At 54.6% G+C, this 20095-nt stretch overlaps 1 protein-coding gene and 1 long non-coding RNA gene across 2 annotated transcripts in view; one reads left to right on the forward strand and one right to left on the reverse strand.

The window, feature by feature from the left end:
• Positions 1-17870, reverse strand: part of FAM78B (family with sequence similarity 78 member B) — a 40952-nt gene extending 23082 nt beyond the window's left edge. Inside the window, exon 1 of the mRNA XM_019747328.2 lies at positions 17031-17870. Within this exon, the coding sequence (XP_019602887.2) occupies positions 17031-17293 (263 nt within the window). The 5' untranslated portion in view covers positions 17294-17870. The remainder of the gene's footprint in view (positions 1-17030) is intronic.
• A 240-nt stretch (positions 17871-18110) lies between these two features.
• LOC141569344 (uncharacterized) lies at positions 18111-20095 on the forward strand. The gene is made up of 2 exons (XR_012492881.1): positions 18111-18873; positions 19260-20095. It is a non-coding gene; the product is annotated as an uncharacterized LOC141569344 (long non-coding RNA).

Here is a 20095-nt window from a genome sequence, read left to right on the forward strand (position 1 = left end):
CAGATTCCTTCTGCTCTGCAGAGGACAAAGGCTCAGGCCGAACCGCTTTCCTTTTTCTCACTGCATGTTATTTTTTAAGGGTCACATAAAGAATCCCTAAAAATGGTAACTGGATTTGAGGAGCCCATCTCCATTGAAAAAACAATGCACTGCGCAAACATGCTGTACAAATAACGCTTTCCCCTGGCCCCTCTCCAGTGCCCCAAGTTCCTCTGTCCTGGTTTTCCCTCTTGTCTCCTCCTGTTCTATTTATGGGAAGCTCTCTCCCAGGGTCCCCAATTCAATATTTAATTCCCCCTGCCTCCCCCCTTCCTCCTCCACCCCAAAAGTGAGGGAAGGCTGGGTGCTTTATTCAGCTGGCAGGCTCGTGGCAGGACGAGGGGCGCTGCTGCCCCTGGGAAGCACAGGGTGGCCCCCTGCTCTCCGAGAGCCCCAAGGATTTCTGCGAGAGCCTGGCCCCCAGCGCTCTTCTCTTGGCCGCGTGTGTGGGGAACAAGGGCTGAGCTTTGCAGAGCTGAGTGTCCTGATCAGGAATCTATTTCTAATTTCAGCCCATACCGGAGTAACAACTGCACACGCTTACTGCCCACGGGACAAAGTACTGCTCCCTTTTACTTGGCCTGAAACTAGGAGGCCCCTGGCTCAGCTCAGCAGGGCAGGACCAGAGGCCATTAGCAGTTTTCACCTGAAGAATTATTTTTAAAGAAGCTAATTAAGTCCACAATGAAAACAGCTAGACTGCTATGCAAAAACATCAATTAGGCCAATTTGGAGGTTCCTACAAGTTCCCTGAAAGAGTTCCGTCCACCTATCGGGGCACACCTTCCCCAGGCGACTTCCAGGTAGAACCTACCTCAGTAGGCATTTTCCTGACACCTGAGCACACATGGCTTACATCCGCCCCAGAAGAAAACTGAAAAGAGTCAAGGGGCAGGAATACATCACCTAAAACTAGTGTATAACACCCATGACATCTTAACACACATTCTTTTAAGTCCAAACCCCTGCAAACAATTCCTTTCTGAGCAAAGGGTAGGTCGGGAATGGTTAACCGACTCCAACACCTAAAGCTGGGAGATGGGACATGGGAAACCATCTCGAAGAAAATTCAGGTTGCATTACCCGAATCCTCCTGGACCATCGCACAGAGCATGCATCCCCGGTTTCACTGGCAACGAGGGTTAAGCTTCCGTTGCTTTTCTATTCAGTCCAATAGCATGAGACGTGTTGGGTGAACACATTCTCCTCGAAGACTCAAAAGAGAGGTGGCACTCTCCAAGATGGCCAGGGGAGGAAAGGGATGGAGAGGAAACCTAGCCAGAGAGAACGCCAAGTGCCTCCTTTTCCGTGAGGGCCTCAGGGTTCTGGGTTCGGGCCCCAAGCCCAGCCCTTCTGACTCAACCTCATGGCATCTGCCCAGGGGGAGGGGAGGTCTCTGCCCAAATGTGCCTCCAGCTCCTCTGAGGAGCCCCTTATATTCTGTGTGCATTGTGCACAGATAGCACAGAGGGGAATAATCTGAGGTGTTTTAGACTCGGGACAGACGGAAGCCATTCCCTAAAGGTTGGTTTTTGCGAGATTAAGAAGATATCTGATCTCCCAAGACCTGGGAAATCTCCCAGCCTCCTCCACTCACAAGACGGAGCCCATGGATGGATCTGAAAATATCATACTGCTAAGCGAAGTAAGTCAGACGGAAAAAGTCAAGAACCATAGGATTTCCCTCATATGCGGGATATAAAACTGAAAGCAGTAAGTGAATGAACAAGACAAACAAACAAAAGCTCACACACAGACCACAGTACGGTGGTTACGAGGGATAGGGGGTTGGGGGGAGGCAGCAAAGGCTCAAACATGGTGATGAAGGAGATTTGACTTTGGGTGGTGAACACACAAGGCAACATACAGATGACTTTATTAATGAAAGTCACCAATACATTTAATAAAATTAAAAATAATAAAAACAGTCTTCAACAACAACAAGAACAAAAGACTATAGGAACGTGGCCTTGACACTAAATCTTTTCAAACAGCCCCTTTGTCACTCACCAGTAACTTCAGGTGGGTTGACCAAGTACCCTGTCTTATAACCAAATCCTGCCAGTAATTTGCTTGTTTATGGGGCCAGCTGGGAACTAGCAAAGGACACGCAGAACAAGCTGCGAGAACCCTAATGGGTAGAGGGTGTCAGAGATTTCGAGTTCACTCTGACACCGATGTCTGAACGCACAGCAGGGCTTTTGCTAAAGGCCAAGTGCTGTGAGGATGACATGTCCATCTTCCCGGAGCCCTGGGTCGTGGCGAGCCTGAGCCTGCAGACGCAGGGCGTGGAGGTGGGGAAGCAGCCGTCAGGCTGTGTCGTGAGCACTTGGAGGTTGGGGACATGGAAACCTCTGCGGGCTTCATCCGGGTATCCAGCAAGATGCTGCTGTTCCCGGACATAAGCGAGTTAAAGGGCTGAAGGAAGAGGGTGGAATCCTGTCACTTGTGTGTCCCTCACTTGGTTGTGAAACTGCTTTGTCTGAGACAGAGGACCTTGACGCTACTGTCCCTGAGTGTTACTCTGTGCCGGGAGCTGGGCCCATAACAGGAACTCAACAGACAGTGTTAAACAAGCAGATGTAGGACCTTCCTGAAAACTCGGCAAGGAAGGCATGTTAATTCCCATCTTACAGATGAAAGTGTGCTCCTGCCTGGAGGTGATGGGGGCAGGCAGGGTGGGGAGGAAATGGATGCCCTTAGGGTCTGACGGAGGAGGACGCAGTCTGCTCAGTGACCTTTACAGAAAATAAAAAAGGAGGGAGTAATGATGAGGCAGCAAAAACAGCTGACAAAAGGAACCAAAGAAATCCTGACCCCAAATTGGTGGGTTCAGTATTCCCAAGGAGTAAGGGGATTGGTGAGTGCTGACTTCTAATTATTCGGGAAATAAATACCAAACTCAAAACTGCCTGACAGTCTGTGTGTGTGTGTGTGTGTGTGTGTGTGTGAGAGAGAGAGAGAGAGAGAGAGAGAGAGAGAGAGAGAGAGAGAGAGAGAGAGAGAGAGAGAGCGATTTCCCAGGTCCATGCATGCTGGGGCATTTGGGTGGGAGGAAAAGCTGTGAATGGGGTGGGGGGGTCTAGAACAGGTCTGGCCTTCTTCCTGAATGATCCTGACGTGGGAGTCACAAGTCACCAGATGGCAGTACATTTGTAGGAAACGAAAGAGACTGATTTAAACCCAGGATCACAGGCACCCTTACGCTGCTTCCCCGGACGGGAGGCACACACACATTACATATTTCCTAAAGGCGGAGCTCATTCCCGGAAGGTGGGAGGCAGGCGATGTGGGGAGGACGCTGGCTGTCGCCCTGTCTGGGGCGGAGAGGGGGCAGCGAGAGGTCTCCCATTCATCTCAAGCCTGTGGGCTCGTGACAGCTAAGGAGTGGGTGGCTGTTTCTCTCCCAAACCTCAGCTCTTTTCTACAGTAACAAGGTGTAAACTAACTTTCCTCAGGGCAAATCTTCAGCTGCCAAAGGGAGAGAGCACAGGAAAGGACAGAGCCCCCAGGGGAAGGACAGGCCTGCCGGGAGACATTCCCCTCTGTTCCCCACCCAGTATCTCGCCCAGAGGCTTCTCTATGAATTTCTTCCTCTTTCCATAGAAGAAGCCACCTATTTTCCAGCCTCCTGCCTAGGAAAGGAGGTGGTTTGGGGTTTCTCTGAAAAAGCCAGCCACGGGGTGGGCCCTGGCAGGACTCAAGACCACCTGCTGGTCTTTCTTTCTTTCTTTTTTCTTTTCTTTTTTTACTAGTTTCAGGTGTGCAAGACAATGTATGAGTCAGACATTTCTACCCCTCACAAAGTGATAACATGATGCTAAGTGAAACAAGTCAGACGGAGAAAGACAAATACCATATGATCTCACTTATATGTGGACTCTAAAGAATAGAATAAATGAACAAACTAATCAGAACCAGTCCACCTGCTATTCCTGACTGTCAATTAAAAGGCACATTTCAAGACCCGGGGTCCTTGAATCTCAAACTCTGCCCCACATGACAGGTGGTAGGGAGCCAGCAAGTTGGGTCGAGTCCATTCTAGTCAAAGTGAAGGATGAACCACCTGGACGGCCCTGGAACCAAAGAGCTGACCCCCCGTTTGACACCCACAGACACAGGAGGCCACGGATCGCAGGACCCGCCACTCTCGCCTGGACTCTTCTCTTTTCCATGTTTCTATGATGTTCATCGTTCCAAGTCAAAGGTGCATCCAAACGCGGAGTGGAGACAAGGCAGCACATTTTGGAAGTTCTTCCACCTGCCTCCCTGCCCTGCCCAACCTGTGCGAGCACGTTGGCAGCCTGCCCTCCAGCACGCCCTGCAGGTGGGAAGCAGATGCCATCCTGACATCAGCACCTCGCCTGTGCTCACAAAGGGAAAGGGCTTCTCGGTGGGCGACGAGGGTGCGGGACGGCTGGGGAGGTCCAGGACACTCACCTGTTCTGGGCTGTGTGCAGGAGGGCAGGGGTGAGTCAGACGTTTTCCCAAATTCCCTTCCAGCTGCTTTCTGACGCTGAGAGGCCACAGCACATTATCTTAGCAAGAATCAGCAGAGTGTCCAGTCTTGGGTCTGTTTCCGATCAGAAAGCTCAAGTCAGACAGACGCACCTGTGGCACCCAGTGGAGCTCATCTATGCAAGTTTTCCAAACGACGGCGATGGACGCTTTTTCTTGGTCGGCTTCGCATTAAGCTGATGCTCAAATTCAGAGCCCAGGAGGCCAGCAGGAATGGGAAAGTGGACAAGCAATGGAGAATGGGTCTCGGGGGCGTCTCCGTCACCTCTCAGCAAAGGTGAATGGCCTCCCCAGCATTCGCGGTCATTTCAGTTTGGCTCGTGGGACCTAGACTTACCCTGGCTTCCTTTTTAGAAGCTTCAGGTCCCCTGCCTTCCTCAGTCTCCCCTGCTCAGGTTCAGCTGGTGGCTCTGTGATAATGACCTCCCGTCTCTTTGCACATCCCCCCAGCCACCAAGCACACACACAAAGCCAACAGGGTTCCTAGAAATTCTGAGCTCATACCTGAATCCCTGGGCTTTGAGCTCTGGGTCTGGCTCTCAGCTGCCTGGGCTTCAGGAGAGGCCAAATCTACATAGAAGATGGTCAGAAAGGCCCTCACTCCAGGAGAGGGGACAGGAAGGAACAAAGCGCAGCTCAGTGGGCACGTGATGGACACGGGGAAATGCAGTGGGCTCACCGCCAGGACAGGAGGGCTGACTGTGTGTGCGGTGAGGACGGCCAGAAAAGTCCTCGGGGTGTCGAGGAGGACAGCTGCCCTCTTGTCCTGGAATGCTGTGGTTTCAGAGGTAACAAGCAGTCACAAAGCAGGGATAATACCACGCAGACAGAATCAGGGAGCAGGAGGCATGGGACGTCCTCTCGTGGCTGCTGCCTTCTCAGGCCACAGCTTCTCTGGGAACACAGTCCCCAGGAGAAGCAAGTGAGAACCTCTAAGGACACTTTAGGGAAACGGCACAATTCTGCCCAGAGAAGGCTGGTCGTTACGGGTCTATTGTGTCCCCTCTTGTGGGTGGGCCTCCCTGACCACCCAGCCCATGGGGGCTGGCACAGCACCTGGCTCCCAGGTGCTTAGTAAGTGCCAGCTGGCTGGTCAACGGGACAAAGGGCTTCTACAGAATCAAGACAAGTTGTTCTTCATAGTATGGAAATTTTCCTAGCCTCTTTCCTGGCATATACCAGGTAGTCAATAAATATTTGTCAATAAATATTAATATTTGTCAAAAATATAATATTTGTCAATAAATATTTTTTAAAAAAATTAACTGAAACATAGTGCCTGCAATGTATCAGGCGCTGTTCTAAGTACTTTATAAATGTCAACTCATCTAATCTTCCTAACAACTTCATGAAGTAGGTACTATCAACATCCCCTTTTACGGATGAGGAAGCAGAGGTACAGAGAGGTTAGTTAAGCTGCCTGAAGTCACACAGCTGGTAAGCGGTGGAGGCAGGATTTGAACCTAGATACAGAGGCTGCAGAGTCCATGCTTTTTAATATGACGTTACTTCCAGTCAAAGAGGGGTGAAGAGCAACGAGCTTTCGGTGATTGCTCGCTCGGAAGCCCAAGCCTTCCCACTGTGGGACACTCTTCTGTTTGTGTGTCATCTTGAACGTTAAACAGCCGTCACAGTGACAATAACAGTAACACTCAGGTTCATGCAGCCACCCGTGTAGAAACCGCAGATGAATGCAAGGCAAGATGTGAGGGGCCCACAGAGCTGCTGACACAAAGAACTCAAATCTTTGATAATATTTTTTTTAAGAGAGTGTTTTTTGGGGGCTTACAGATAAATCTTGACTACCTTTCATATACTTGTATTTTGGCAAGAATGTTTGTCACAGTCTTGGTATCAGATGTTCACATTACTTTCTGCTCCCAGCAACTCAAGCCCGGCGTGGAATCGAGGGGGCTGTGTCTCTTTTAGGAGAAGTGGTGACGGCCGATGACGGCGTACTAACAGCGGTCAGCAGCATACACAGCGTCCTCGGAAGCCGGGGTTAAATTCTGGCTGTAGCACTGTGAGTTCGGGCACGTCACACCGTCTTTCAAAAGCCTCAGCTGCTTTAGCCAAACAGGGATCATAGGAATTTAAGTGAGCTTTACATGAGATATGATGTGTGTAAAACACCTAGCGTCTCGTGTTCGTCTTAGGCTTTTAGGTGATGAAGCGATGACAGATGTCTGGGTTAGGAAGGGGCTCTCCTGACAGCCAAGTGGGTGAGATGCAGCTCAGGTTTCTGATGGGCACTAAATGGACACGAGAAAGGGGACGACTCACTCTGCCACCTGGAGCCAGGAGGCCCAGCTGACAATGGTGGCTCTGACTCTTTCCTCCCAATACTGTTAGGCTGGGTCACTCCTACAGACTGTCATTCCATTATGGGGTGTGTTTCTCAGAAAAATGATAAGCCTTCACGAAAAATTAAATCCGCTGAATTCAATGGTTACTAAAAACCACAGGCTTGTTTGCAAACAAAGTCAGTCCTTTGAGGATCTCAGCTGATCTGCCACTTAGCTTCTGCTGTGACCCCTGGAGGTCCAAGGGGCAAAGGAAGACTCGCTGGCCCCCACCTGCTCCTAGCTCCTCCCTTCCCCTGCTCCTTTAGAGGAAGCAGACATAGCACAATTAGGTCACGCCCCTCTGCTAAAATGCCTCCAATTCACCAAAATAAAAGAAAAAACAATGGAGGGAAACCCAAGTGAAAACCACAACAGAAACAGCGTCTCCAGGCTGCGAGGACAGCCCTCCCAGACTTCCCCCATCTGTTCCATTCCACAGGGGCCCCCAGCTGAGCCCTGCTGTCAGGGGAGGGCCCTTGGTCCCCTCACAATCTGTCATCTTTCACATCACTTGGATCCTGTTTCTCCCGGAGCTGCCAGGGGCCATGGAGCTCCCTTGCCTGTCTGTGGGCTGGGGGCCAGCACCTGGGCTGGAGGTGGGGGTGGAGGGGGGAGCAAAGGGATTCTGGATGTTGGGGACCTAGACCGAGTCCCACTTTTTCTGGTGCACCACCCCTCCTCCCACAGGCCATCAGGCGCTCCCGTTTCCAGCCATCTGTGATGGGTGTCTCTGGGGAGACCCTCTCCTTTCTTACCTGCTGACCACAACCTACAAACACTGAGAATACGCTGGTCTCCCTGCTCCTGGCAGCTGTGCAGACATCCCTGGGGGTGACTAGAGGCTGCACCCCGTGTGGTTTCCTCTCTTGGGCAGGCGGCCATCTCTGCCCACAGACTTGGACCCTCAGCACACAGGGCGGGGGGTTGGGATGAAAAAATAGGAGGTGGTAACTGCTGATGACGGCTTTACAGTCCCAGGTCTCCTCAGCAAGGACAAGCAAGCGCTCAGGCACCATCCTGAACACGCCCCCTTCATTAATTCGCTGTCACTCATTCATCCAACCCTGATGAGGCAGGACAGCCTCAAGAGGAGTTGCCAGAGTTCTGGTTTCTAATCCTGGCTCTGCCACTGACCAGCGGGACGACTGCTGGGCCGGTTGCCCAGACTTTAGCCTGTTTCATCATCTCTAACATGGGGACAGAGTTCACAGACAGTGCCCACGAAGCATTTAGCACCAGGTAAGTGTTCCACACATGGCTGTTGTCACTGTCATTAAGTTAAGGTGCTCAGACAATAAGCAAACACCTGCCCATTCCTTAAAGTGTACACCTGTCCAGCAAACGACAGGCTCCCTGGTTCTGAAGGCCAAGAAGACACCTTCAACAGGGGTTTGGGTTTAGCTTCTTGGCACGTATCTCATCCTTCCTTAACACATGTGAAGGTTGTTCATGGAAGTTTGAAACAGATTCTCCAATATTCGAGTCACTAAAAAAAAAAAAAAAAATCCGGTCCAGAGTTGAGTCTCCCAGGCTCGGAGGCAGAGGCTGCCATTTTGGAACGAAGGCTCAGCCAGTGGCTCTTGGGAGGAGGGACGGGAAGGCAGCAGCCTGCCCTCAGGACCAGGATGGCCGCGTGCCCTTCAAGCCTCTCCCTGCCCACATATCCTGAGTCCTGCCCCCCACGCCCCAAGCCTCGGGCAAAGCAACGTCTCATCTGCCTGTTTCTGGCCATTCCCAGTCCTGCCAAAGCCTGTTCCTGCCACCACTGCTGCCCAGAAACCCCGACCTCCTCGGCCGGCCAGCCCGTTCAGGATGCCACACGGCTTGCTGACAGCGGCTGTGATTCACGGCTCCCCATTAGTCAGACCTCTGACAGCCTCTGAGCACGCGGACTAACACAGGCCCACAAGCCAGCCTGGAAAGGTCAGGCCTCGAGAGAGGAGCCAGCCAGAGGCTTTCTGAGGCCGCCTCTTACTGTCACCCCACGGAGGGGGCCTCAGACGGCACGTGGACTTATTTATTTTGTTTTAATCTGACAGCCTGAGATTTCTCATTGCTTTTGCTGAGCACATTTACATGCCCCTCTCTACCCTCTCGTCTTCAGAGGCCACCAGTGGTGCCCCCCAAAGTGCCCATGTGCCACCCGACCCAGAGGAGCTCACTGCACATGGCTCCTGTCCCAGCTGGCAGCCCGTGCACTTGGCACAGGAGGCCACTGGGGCAGGAGGTGGGGACCTGGACACCAGGTCTGATTCTCCCAGCACCTGCCAGTGACCTTGAGCATGTGCCTTCATCTAAAATGGGAAAACAGTTGCCCTAAAGAGGTTTTTACGATTATTGTGCAGTTCATTGCGTGAGGTCCCCTTATAGGGAGACCAAATCGTGAACATATGTATTACAGATATATTAAAAATATGTCGGAAAACGTATTAAAAATAGTTTTGGACACAAATTACTTGCAGTGTTGGTCTCACCTGCCCACCCAGGCTGGAAACTCCACACCTCCCTTCCTGAGCACGACAGTGTGGCTCATACACTCTCATTTGTCCCCAGAGTCTGTCGCTCAGGGCAGATCTGGGAGGGTGACTTCTGGGTGGGGTGACAAGTAGCCACCCTCCCCCGAGTATGCATGGAAGACAGCTCTGGCTGGGAAGGGAGCTTTCTCCTCCGCTTCAGCTCTCAGGGGGCTGGAGGGGGGACAGCAGCTGATGGTTCAGGGACCCCTCCCTAGAGTCTAGATGCTTCTGTGCCCCGGGAAGCCACAGGGCCACCATGAGGCCCTCCTTGTTCCTTCAGGCCGACCCATCACACTCTATAATAATACAAATAACGTGTGTACCACATGGTATAGTTTGGAGAGCCCTGTCAGTGTCATCTCACTGATTCCTGGCCCCCAGGGAAAGAGACACATCTCCTCATTGTCCATTTATATGCATGCAAATGAGACGCTGCACTGCTAAGGGACCCGCCAAAGGTCACACAGCTGGCACTCAAACCCAACCCCTGGGCTGCGAAGCCAGCAGCCATATCTTCAACTGGCACAGTGAGCAGTGGCAGCTGGCTCGTGTCTCAGAACCTCAGTCCTACACGGCTCTCACGGTGACCTCAGGGGCCTTGGAAAAAGGACTAAAAGTGCAAGGATCCCTGGGTATGTCCGAGGGGCTGACGGCAGAGCAGGGTCCTCCCCCCACCAGGAGGGGGTCCTCTTTCTCCTCCTAACATCTCCCTGAACAGCAACTCTCTGCAAAGTTTGAGGGACAGACGGACCCCAGGTCAGCCTCTGAGTGGTCTGGGTGACTGTCTGATGGGGTCCCAGGCTGCCCTCAGGGCCAACATGTGCCCACCGGGCGGCAGGGGAACAGGGCGAGAGCCTGCAGCCCAGATGGCCAGCGTGGGGCCCCTGAGAGCTGAAGAGGAATCTCCCACCCCCCGAAGCTCGCCATGAGTCCCCCCTCACTGGTATGGTGTGCACGAGGCCATGTGCGGAAAGCCCCCAGCACACAGACCTTACGGCATTTTCTTCCCCGTCCGGTGGTGGGATCTCCTTGATGAGAAAGCAGCGCCGACAGAGTCACTTCGGGGCAAAAACTCTCACACCCCCCTTTCCTAGAACTCATCACAAAGGACCCCTAAAGCCTGGGCACTCACCCAGGGCTCTGTTTCCGTGGGGGGAGCACCTCTGCTGTGGGCGTCCATCCCTTCCGGGGACGCTGGCACCACGCTGGCCCTGCTGCTCTGAGCGGCCGGTCACCAGACTGCTGTGTGACTGCTAATGTCATGTCACTTGTCCTCACTGCTGATTTGTCAACTACGGCCACTTCTTACGGCCTGTGAGGCGTTCACACAACAGAAAGAGTGGGCCCTCACCTATCTGTGACAATGGACTGGGGTGGCTGGTTGGGAAGGGAGTTATAGAATCCTCTACGTGGGACCTTGGGACAACTCTGAGGAAGGAGTGAGGCCTGTGACACAGCAGCCATCACCACTAGCTCTTGTCCTTCTGGGCCAAGCTGTGGTAGTCGGCGTCCAGGCAGACAGGACGCAGGGGCAGAATATCCCAGCTCAGCCCCTCACCAGGCGTGTGGCCTCGGGCAAGTCATCTGAGCTCCCTAAGCCTCAGTTTCCCCACCAGTAAGACGGGCATCATAATAGCAGCCAGCTCACAGGGTAGCAGAGAGGGGCAGACAAGACCAGACGCCATCCGAATGAGAGAGACAGGGGTGTTGGGACCTTGCATCCCACGCCGGGTCCGGCAGGAGCCGGAGCAGGAAGCTTCCTCAGCCTCGGCCCCACACAGCACTGGCCTCTGCCGCCATGGACACCCCGCAGTGCAACGCCCTCCCCGCTGCTCTGCCCTTGCTTTCTGCGTCCCACCCAGCACCCGCACAGACATATTTTTGCACCCCAGGCCACCCAAGCCCACTTTGTTTTTAACTCACCATCGATTTGTCTCCACTAACTTTTCCCTCAGCATTTCCCTCCTCCCTGCTCCTCCTACCCCTTCGACTTCCGGGAGTTGCTCTGCATCTCCGGTGAGTTTACTGCTCCCTGATAAGACCTGCTAATCCTCTGCTCCTCTCTGGCGGAGATGGAGATTAGAGGACAGGGTCAGGCCAGCTCCCCTTCAAGGGCACTCAGGACTTTCCTGGGAGAACTGGATCCTGGTCTCCATCTGCCGCTCGAGACTGGGGGCCCCTCGCTACGTCCCGATCTCAGGATCGCTGACCAGGGATGGGATGGGACTGTCCCCAGTGCCTGGGCACTCCTCAGGCTGCCTGGACAGACGGGCTGAGATGGGCCCCCAGAGCCAAATGCCCAAAGGAGGCATCTCCATGATCAGTGGGGGACATGCTCGCAGCCACACCACACCCAGGCTGCGTGCAGCTGGGAACGGGGGAGCGTTCGCTTCAGAGCAATAACTCTCCCAGCAGGATGGGCATTTCAGCAATGGCTGAGCCTCCCGTCCCCGAGGCCTGGGGTTCAGGCCACAAGTCAGCGATGCGGGTGGGACAGCGCTACGACCAACTTCCTCTGTCACGTCTCCTTGGGCAGACACCGACCACGGCTTCAGAGCAGGGCACGTGAGAGAGAGACCTGTGCTTGCCGAATGCCACTCCTGGGGCACGGAATGCTGCGGGGACCGAGCACGTGACCGATAGGAGCCAGTGCTAAGGAGAAGCAGCGGAACTGGGGGGGCCACGCCAGTGACGCCTGGGGTGTCAGAGTTCAAGAGCTTTGTGGGATCAGCCTTAGGTTTAACATGAAAAGCTAATTTTGAAGACACATGTGACTTGGTGAGGAAAGACTCCGAGGTTAGCAGAAGGGATCATTATTTTTGTCGGCTGTTTATTGACCATGTGCTGTGGGCCCAGCACTGTTGGCTCGTAGAGAATAAAATGGATGGAGCATGTGCTTGTGGAGCTTACATTCTAGATGAGTCAGTGTTAAGTAAGCACACAATTATCCTCTCACTGACTGTAACAAGCAAAAGATCAGGGCGCAATGAAAGGAGCAGGGGAGCCCTAATTTAAGCCGTGAAAACAGGGGCAGCCTCTCTGAGGAGCTCACGACAGTTTGGGACCTGAAGGGACAGCAGCAATTTGCTAGAAGAGCATTTCAGACCGAGAGCAGCACAAGGGAAAATGCTGAACTGGGACGAAGTCGGTTCCTTTAGAGAAACGGTAAAAGGCTGACAGAACGGTAAGAAGAGAAATTCAGAGAGTGGGAAGAGATCTTCAAATTTTATCCAATTGCAATGGAAAGTCACTGAAGAGTTTAAGCAGGAAAGTGGTAGCATTTATATTTTTAAAATATCACTCTGGCTCTTGTGTGGGGAAGAAAGAGACTGTTGGGCGGGCAAGAATGGGGGTGGCAGGTTTGGTTAGAAAGCCTCTATTGGAGCAACTGATGGTGACATGTCCTAAGCTGGAAGGGGTAGGCGCAGAGAGTGCTGGCTGGATTACACAGCTGTCCTGGAGATGGGATCAGTAGGGTCTGAGGATGGAGTGAAGGGGTGGGGAAGGATCTAGGATGACACGCAGATGTTTCAGCTTGAACAGCCGAGAAACTGGTGGTGTTATTTACTAAGATGGGGAAGAATGGCGGAGGTATGGATTTGGGTCCACGAAGCTTCAGATGTCTTCTGACAGACAAGTGGAAATGCTGGGTAGATGCACACACCTGAGCTGCAGGTGACGATGTTGCAAAGAGCATCAGCTGCCCTTGGGACGGATGAGAGCACCCGGGGAGAATAAAGGAGAAGTGTCCTGATGGACTGGAGGTAAGGGAGAGACAGAGGAGCAGCCAGAAAAAGCATGAAAGCTGAAAGATGGGCGTGATTCAAGATGGAGGAAGCTGTTGGCTACGTGGAATAGCCACGTGGAACTGAACGGGCCACGGAGGTGGGTGGGTCGAGTCATATTCCCAGTGACGTTGGCTCTGAAGGAGGAAGAGGCACAGGCAGGAGCCGAAGGAAAAATGGGCTGTGACCTCCGAAAGGTTCACGCGGGCCAGGGTTCTCGCGATCGGCGGCTGAGACAGCTTCCCCACCGCCAGCGCCGGGCTGAGCAGAGCTCCCTTACAGCTCTGGGAGGCAATGCGCACGGGCTCGGAGAGGCTGGGAAGGGCCTTTGGCTATTCCGGCTCCCCTCGAGCTCAGCTTCACCTCCATCCTTCGCACATGAACCCCATTTCTTGTTCAAACCTCACTCAGGACAACTCTTGTCCTAGTATCCCACACTGTTCCATCGCAAAGGCCTCGTGCCTCTGCGGCAAAGCTCCTGCTTGCTAAGAGGTCTGAAGAAGGTCTGAGGGCCTCCTGATACTCGGACCTCAACCTTGTCTTTTCCAGGTCATCCTGTGCGTGGCTCTCCCCCAGCAGACCACAGCCTACCTCTTGGACCTCAGCTCGCACTGCTCTGCTACTTGAAAGCTCCACTCCACGCCTTATATTGTCTCCCTTAACACACCTTATATTGTCCCACTTCCACGCGTTTGCTGCTTTCCATCTGGGGTCAGTTCCTCCTCCTGGCCTCGCTGAATCTCGTCCTTCCTCAAGTCCAGCTCCAGCCCTCACACCTCTGGAAAGGCGGCCCGGCCCCCAGCCTTTCTCTAGCATCTCTCCCACACTGCTTGGGAGTGCGGGCCTTCCCTGCAGGGGTCCACGCCTCTTACCTACACTGAGGGACAGTGACGCCGCCCGCTTATCCCTTTCTTTTCTTTGCTGGCATCGGTACATTGGAGGCACCTGGTAAATATGTGTTTACTGAGGGACTAACTGAGAGACGCAGTGGCCCTTCCTCCCGGAAGGGTGAAGGCTTGCAGCTGGCTCCTTGGGGCTGCACTGACCGGGTTCACGGGCCCAACTGAGAGATGAATGTACTCACCAGCCAGGTTTCTATCGACTCCTCTGAGGAAGTTCCAGGTCACTTGAGTTCAAGTTCAGCTTAAGCTCTGATCTTCACGATCATCAACTATTTCAAAGGCTTCAGAGGCCTAGTTTTCTTGGAAATGTTAAAAATTTAAACCACAAAAGTTCATGTTTTCTATTAAGCCCGAAAGAAGAGTTTTCTTGCCATTCTGAGTTGTCGATTTCCTCTGGCGTCAACCCTTCTAAACTGTTAAAAAGGCAGCTTTCTAACCTAAACTCTCTCATCATATCATGCTTTGCGTAACAACTGCATTTCACAGGTGAAAATTCAGCTGGCAGTGTTTTTTCCACTCAAGGTGCTGGCTACAGTGGACATAATAACCCACAGGCTGCAGTGACTTTCATGTACTATGAGCTCCTGTGAAAAAGTTTATACCAGCGAAGTTTTCAGGGCATCAGCATTTTGTGGAAATTGGTTCAATCACATCTGGGCCCCAAAGCGGCCTTAAAGACATAGCAATTATTGCAGACACAAAGAGACAGGTAGACTCTAGACACAGATCTATAATAATACGCTTTACGATTTCTTGGGGACTATTTTTGCTGCCCTGCATCAACAACATGAAAACAAGAATCTTAAAATACAGAAAAGTGGCAGTCTAAAGGCAAGACTTTTTCCCAAATTCCAAAGACAAGAACTCAGCAAGCAAGAGTCCCTTCAGAACCTCAGACCCAGCCCCCATCCACGCCCATCAAAGCTGGTTCCAATGGGGACACACCCTCCCATAGATTCAAGAAAGTTCAACTAACTCCCAGGTCCGTTGAGAGCTCGACTCGGCCTCTCCTCACGTGGGGCATATTTTCTTTTATGGAAAGAATTATTTATGTATTTGCTTTTGATTTGCTTATTTACAAGAGATGTGAGGCAAGGGAGAGCCCGGCTGTACAGTGTTGGGAAAAGCGAGGTTGTCTCTGTTCAGTCCCTCTGGCTTCCTCTGCAGGGGCCCCAGGCTGCAATCACTGACCCCCAGGTCCCCAGGACGGTTGCACTGCCCTCAGGGCCAGGCCAGGCAGACAGAAGGGAGGGCTCCCTTGCCCTGTCTGGGCCTTTTTCTGACTTGGCTGCAAATAATGGGTTTCTAAAAACAACAGCTTTAGGAGACACATGTGTTCAGATATAATCATACTTTTGAGGGTGTGTCTGTTTTGAAATGACGTGATTCACCCAATATAACCTCTCCCCCATTTCTCACATCTAGTTGCCTTCCAGAAAGACAAGATCATAAAGCGTGGAAGCATGGAGGAAACTGGCCTTTCATGCACCTTCACTAGGAAGGAGATTTCTCCAACACTGAGCTTTTATGCTCAAGAAGTTCACACTCTCTGGGGGGTAGTCGTGGTGATGGGGGGTGCGGGGGTGGGGTGGGGGAGAACAAGGTGACCTGCCAACATTCCATTTAGCAGCTATGACTACCGTTAACTTACAAGCGCTCAGCGCAATAAAAATCCTGCAAACTGCTGCTAAAAAGATGGTTTGATCTTTTAAAATAGAAATTCCCCACCCCATAGTCCCTAGAGGAACCTTGGGAGCTCTAGAGGTTTAGATTAATAAACGAAATGAGGCTGACTTTCCAGAAAAGGGTTTCCCTATAGGGTGTCGGCTAATTAGGGTGCTCTAGACCTACATTGTAACAGGAGGTGGAATGCAGGCCCCAAACCTTTCCGCCATTGTAGCTGCCATCCGCTCAGAGTCTACTTCTGATAGGAGGCGGGCAGGGAGTTATGAAAATGTAGTAAATAAGAGTCCTGGACATGACAGCCCCAGCCTGCGGTTCAGGGCAGGCTGTCGGCCCCTGGCGGCCGTGGAGCCGCCGCGAGGCTGGGTCTCCACGGCTGCCGGCGCGCCCAGCGCGCACCGCGCGACGCTGCTGCAAGAAGTTGGAGAGCTCCCAGCTCGCAGACAGGATCCGGCGGTGGGCACCCGGGAATCCCTCCCAGCGCCACAATTAGGAAAGTTCTGGAATAAGTAAAGACCCTCGACCGACAAGAGACCCCTACTTTCCGGGAGCACAAGACACACAGCGCGCCGCGCCAGCCGGAGCTGCTCTCGCAGGCCACCAGCCCTGCTCCGCCGGGACGCGCTCGGTGCCTCCCGCTCCCACTGCCCAGAACTCAACCAGAGGGCGCCGAGCCAGACGCGCGGCTCTACAGGATTTGCGGTTCCGGATGGAAACGCCTCCAGGCTTCCTGGCCTGGGGGACAAGAGCTCCAATTCAACAGTGGAAGGAACGTGGACGCCCGGGACCCTTTCCTCCAAGCCCGCTCGGGTTTCTCCAAAGGACGCGCAGCACAGCCCCATGCGCCCCCGCACTGCACTCCGCTCCACTCCTCTCTCCACAGGTCCCCCCAAACTCTTCCCACCCAGACGACGCCCCGAAACTCCCCGGGCACTGGCCAGCCGCCCCGATCTGGGTCTTGCGAACCCTGCTTGTCGCGTTCTTCCCGCCCCGCACCGCGCTCCTTGCGTTCATGGGGAGTCAGACGCAAACCACAAGAAAACGCTTCGCGAGGAGCCTCCCTGCGCCCGCCCTGTCACTGAAACAAAAGCGCAGGGAGGAGGGAGGTGGAAGAGGAGGCGGGAGGAAGGTTTAGCGAGAGGATGGAGAGAGCGGAGAGAAGGAGCTGGGGAGGAGGGTCGGGGTGGGGAGCGGAGACCCGGGCCAGGGCCCCGCTCCGGCCCCGCGCGGCCGGTCGCTTACATGCCCAGGTCGCTGTAGGTGTTGAAGAACTCCATCTGGTTGCACGCCTGGATCCAGCCCACCACCCAGGTCTCGTGGCGGGGGATGGGGGGCATGACCACGCGGGCCGAGGCTTTGAAGTAGGGGGTCTTGTAGCGCAGGACGATGGGCGAGGTCTCCTCGATGCGCGTGGGGCACTGGTCGATGGTGGCGCACACGTCGTACACCACGATATTCTCGCGCCGGATCCGCGCCTTGCAGGTGATGCTCTGGATGCAGCCCATCCTGCCGCCCGGCCGGCGTGGCGCGGCGCGGGGCAGCGGGGGCCGCGCGGGCAGCCGGGGGGCGCCGTCACGCCGGCATGGCGACGCGCCGCCCGCGCCCGGGGCGACTCAGCTCGCGCCGAGGAGCGGGCGCCGCCGCCGCCGCCGCCGGGCGTCCTCCGGGAAGCCCCTCCTCGCGCCGCCGCGCGGGGTCCCCGCCGCCCGCCGCCCGCCCCTCTCTCCGGCAGGGCGCGCGGAGCGTGCGCTCCTAGGAGGCGGCGGGCGCCCCCGCCGGCTCCAGCGCCCGCGCGGAGGGCAGGGAGGGGGGCGGCACTGCGAGGAGGGGCGCCTGCCGCGGCCCGAACCCCCCCCCCCCTCGCCCGAGAGGCGGCGGCCGCATGGAGCCCGGGCTGTCGGCCGCCGCGGCCGCTGCATGAACCTCTGCACCGCGGCCGCCCCCCGCGAGCGGCGCACCCAGCGGCGCGGCCGGGCGGCGGGCGGAGGCGGCCGCGCAGGACACCGCGCTCCCGCCGCCCCGCCCGAGGCGGCCGCGCCGACGCTCCCGCGGGCCGCCGGGCTGGGGGCGCCGGGGGCGGTGGCCCGGCGGAGGGCCCGCGGGCCGGCGGCCGCAACGTGACCGCGGAGGAGCCGGCTGTGCGCCGCGCGTTTTGTCCCTCTCCGGCTGCCGTCCGCGTGGGGGGAGCGTGGCGGGTGGGGGCACTTAAAGGGCCGCGGGCGCCGGGTGGGGCCCGACACGTGGGCCGGGCCGGCGGGGCGGGGCTGCGGGGGGCGGCGCCCGGGGGGGGCGCGGTGGGGGGCCCAGTCCCGGGCGGGCGGTCGGGGTCGGGGTGGGAACCGCACTGAATGTTGGGGCTGCCGAGGGGCCCGGGGAGCAGCTGCACCGAGGTTGGTCCGTTATTCATAATGCGGTTGGGCTGAGCTCCCCAGTGCCGGCCTTGCGGGCGCTGGAGACGGGGCGCGGGTGCGGGTGCTCAGCGCAGGCAGCGGACGGATGGCTCTGCCCGACCGCATGTGCTCTGGAAGTTTTCCGTCCACCCTGCCTGTCGGGAGGGCACCTGAGACTCAGTCCCGCGGTGCCAATACCGCGTCACCAGATGCCAGCAGTTTGGGGTGAAGCATGAACTCGCCTTCATCCAAATCTTCTCCTTAGAAAACGCTCTTTCAACAAAACCTCCCACACTGGGAGTTAGAGCAGCGGGGGACTTACCCCAAACAAGGCATTTTGAGTGTAGCTGCACCCTAAACACAGGCTGCGACCAGCAGGACGTTGCAGCCGCAGCAGAACGCGTGGCTGCCTTCTTGAGGTCACCCAAGGTAACCTGTGACCTGCCCAGGACAAGGGAACCTGGCAAACGTTTTTGGAACAGGGCTCGATTTGAGTGGTATCTGCTTAATGACACAAGTCCAGGATGCCCACCACCCCCATCGAAAGCCTGGAATCTTGGGGACCCCTTCTTGTGTTTGCTTCTCCAGAACATGCGTAACGACTGCACATGGTGGCGGACCCACAGTTGTCTGTGAATGAATGAGAAAAGCCAAACGGCCTCACTGTAATTGTCCTGTGGAAACTGCCACCACAGGTACTGGACATCGTGTCCAGCACGACCCATGTCACGTGTCTGATGTTGGGGTCTAATGTGGTCAAACAGAAAAAAAAAAATGTCAGCAAATGCTCTTTCTGGACATCTTTTTACATTTGTATTTTCAAAGCTAATAGGTTCTCTGTAAGTCAGTCTTGTGTGATCGTTGAACATTTGCTGGTGCCCAAGTGTGAAATACTCTTAACAGGCCGCAGGAGGCTGGCCAGAGTTAGTCTTTAGCTGGAACAGATGTAATTTAAAAATGGGTTGAGATCGAAAGCGCTGCCCTCCGTCCTTGTTTTAACTTTCCTGGCACCTTGATTCACTTTATAGTTAACAAAAAGCAGTTGTGGCCCTTTGATAACATGCTTCTCTCATTTTACTAGACAGCTGCAGCTCTGAGTCACCCGTCCTTTCATTCAGCAAACACTGCCCGCCTGCCTGGCAGGAGCCACGCTCTGTGCTAAGTACTAGGATTCAGAGATGACCAAGAGCTCGTGGACCACTGAAGACACACCTGTCAGCAGGCTGGTACTGTAAAGTGGGACATGTGATTTAACCGTGGTGCGTGTCCAGTGCTGTGGGAACCCAGACTGGAGAGCCGATGAGACAGTCCCATGTGGCTGTCTGGAAGTAGTGACATTTGAAATGGATCCTAAGACACTGTAGGGACTCACCAGGAACAGTGAGTGACAGGGCAGCATAGGGCAAGAGTTGGGCAAATGAAGAATGCACAGAGGTGGGAAAGCGCGTGGCGCGTTCAGGGAAATCGACAGCTTGCAGTCAGGGCGTTGTGTGTAGACCACGGGCAGCAGAATCGCTGGCCAGGAACTGGTTATTCATAGGGCCATATCCTGCGCATCCATGAATGCCAAGAATGCAAGATTTGCATGTTGAGAACAATCACTCAGTGTCAATTTGGAGGCTGGAGCAAGGAGAGTTTAGAGGCAGGTGTCAGGATATGGTGATGATTGAGTAGTACCTCGGTTTTCGAACGTCTCCGTTGATGAACATTTCAGTTTACGAACGCTGTAAATTTTATGGATCTACGGTATCATTAGATAGTAAAATTCTGCTAAATTTGCATTTTAGGGGTTGATTTTAAAGGTCTTGATCAGATTAATCCATTTTGCATTACTTTCTATGGGGAAACCGTGCCTCGGTTTTCGAACGTTTCAGAACTCAGTAAACGGTCTTCGGGAACGGATTATGTTAGAAAACC

The sequence above is a fragment of the Rhinolophus sinicus genome, linkage group LG17 (assembly GCF_036562045.2).
Source record: "Rhinolophus sinicus isolate RSC01 linkage group LG17, ASM3656204v1, whole genome shotgun sequence".
Lineage (NCBI taxonomy): Eukaryota > Metazoa > Chordata > Mammalia > Chiroptera > Rhinolophidae > Rhinolophus > Rhinolophus sinicus.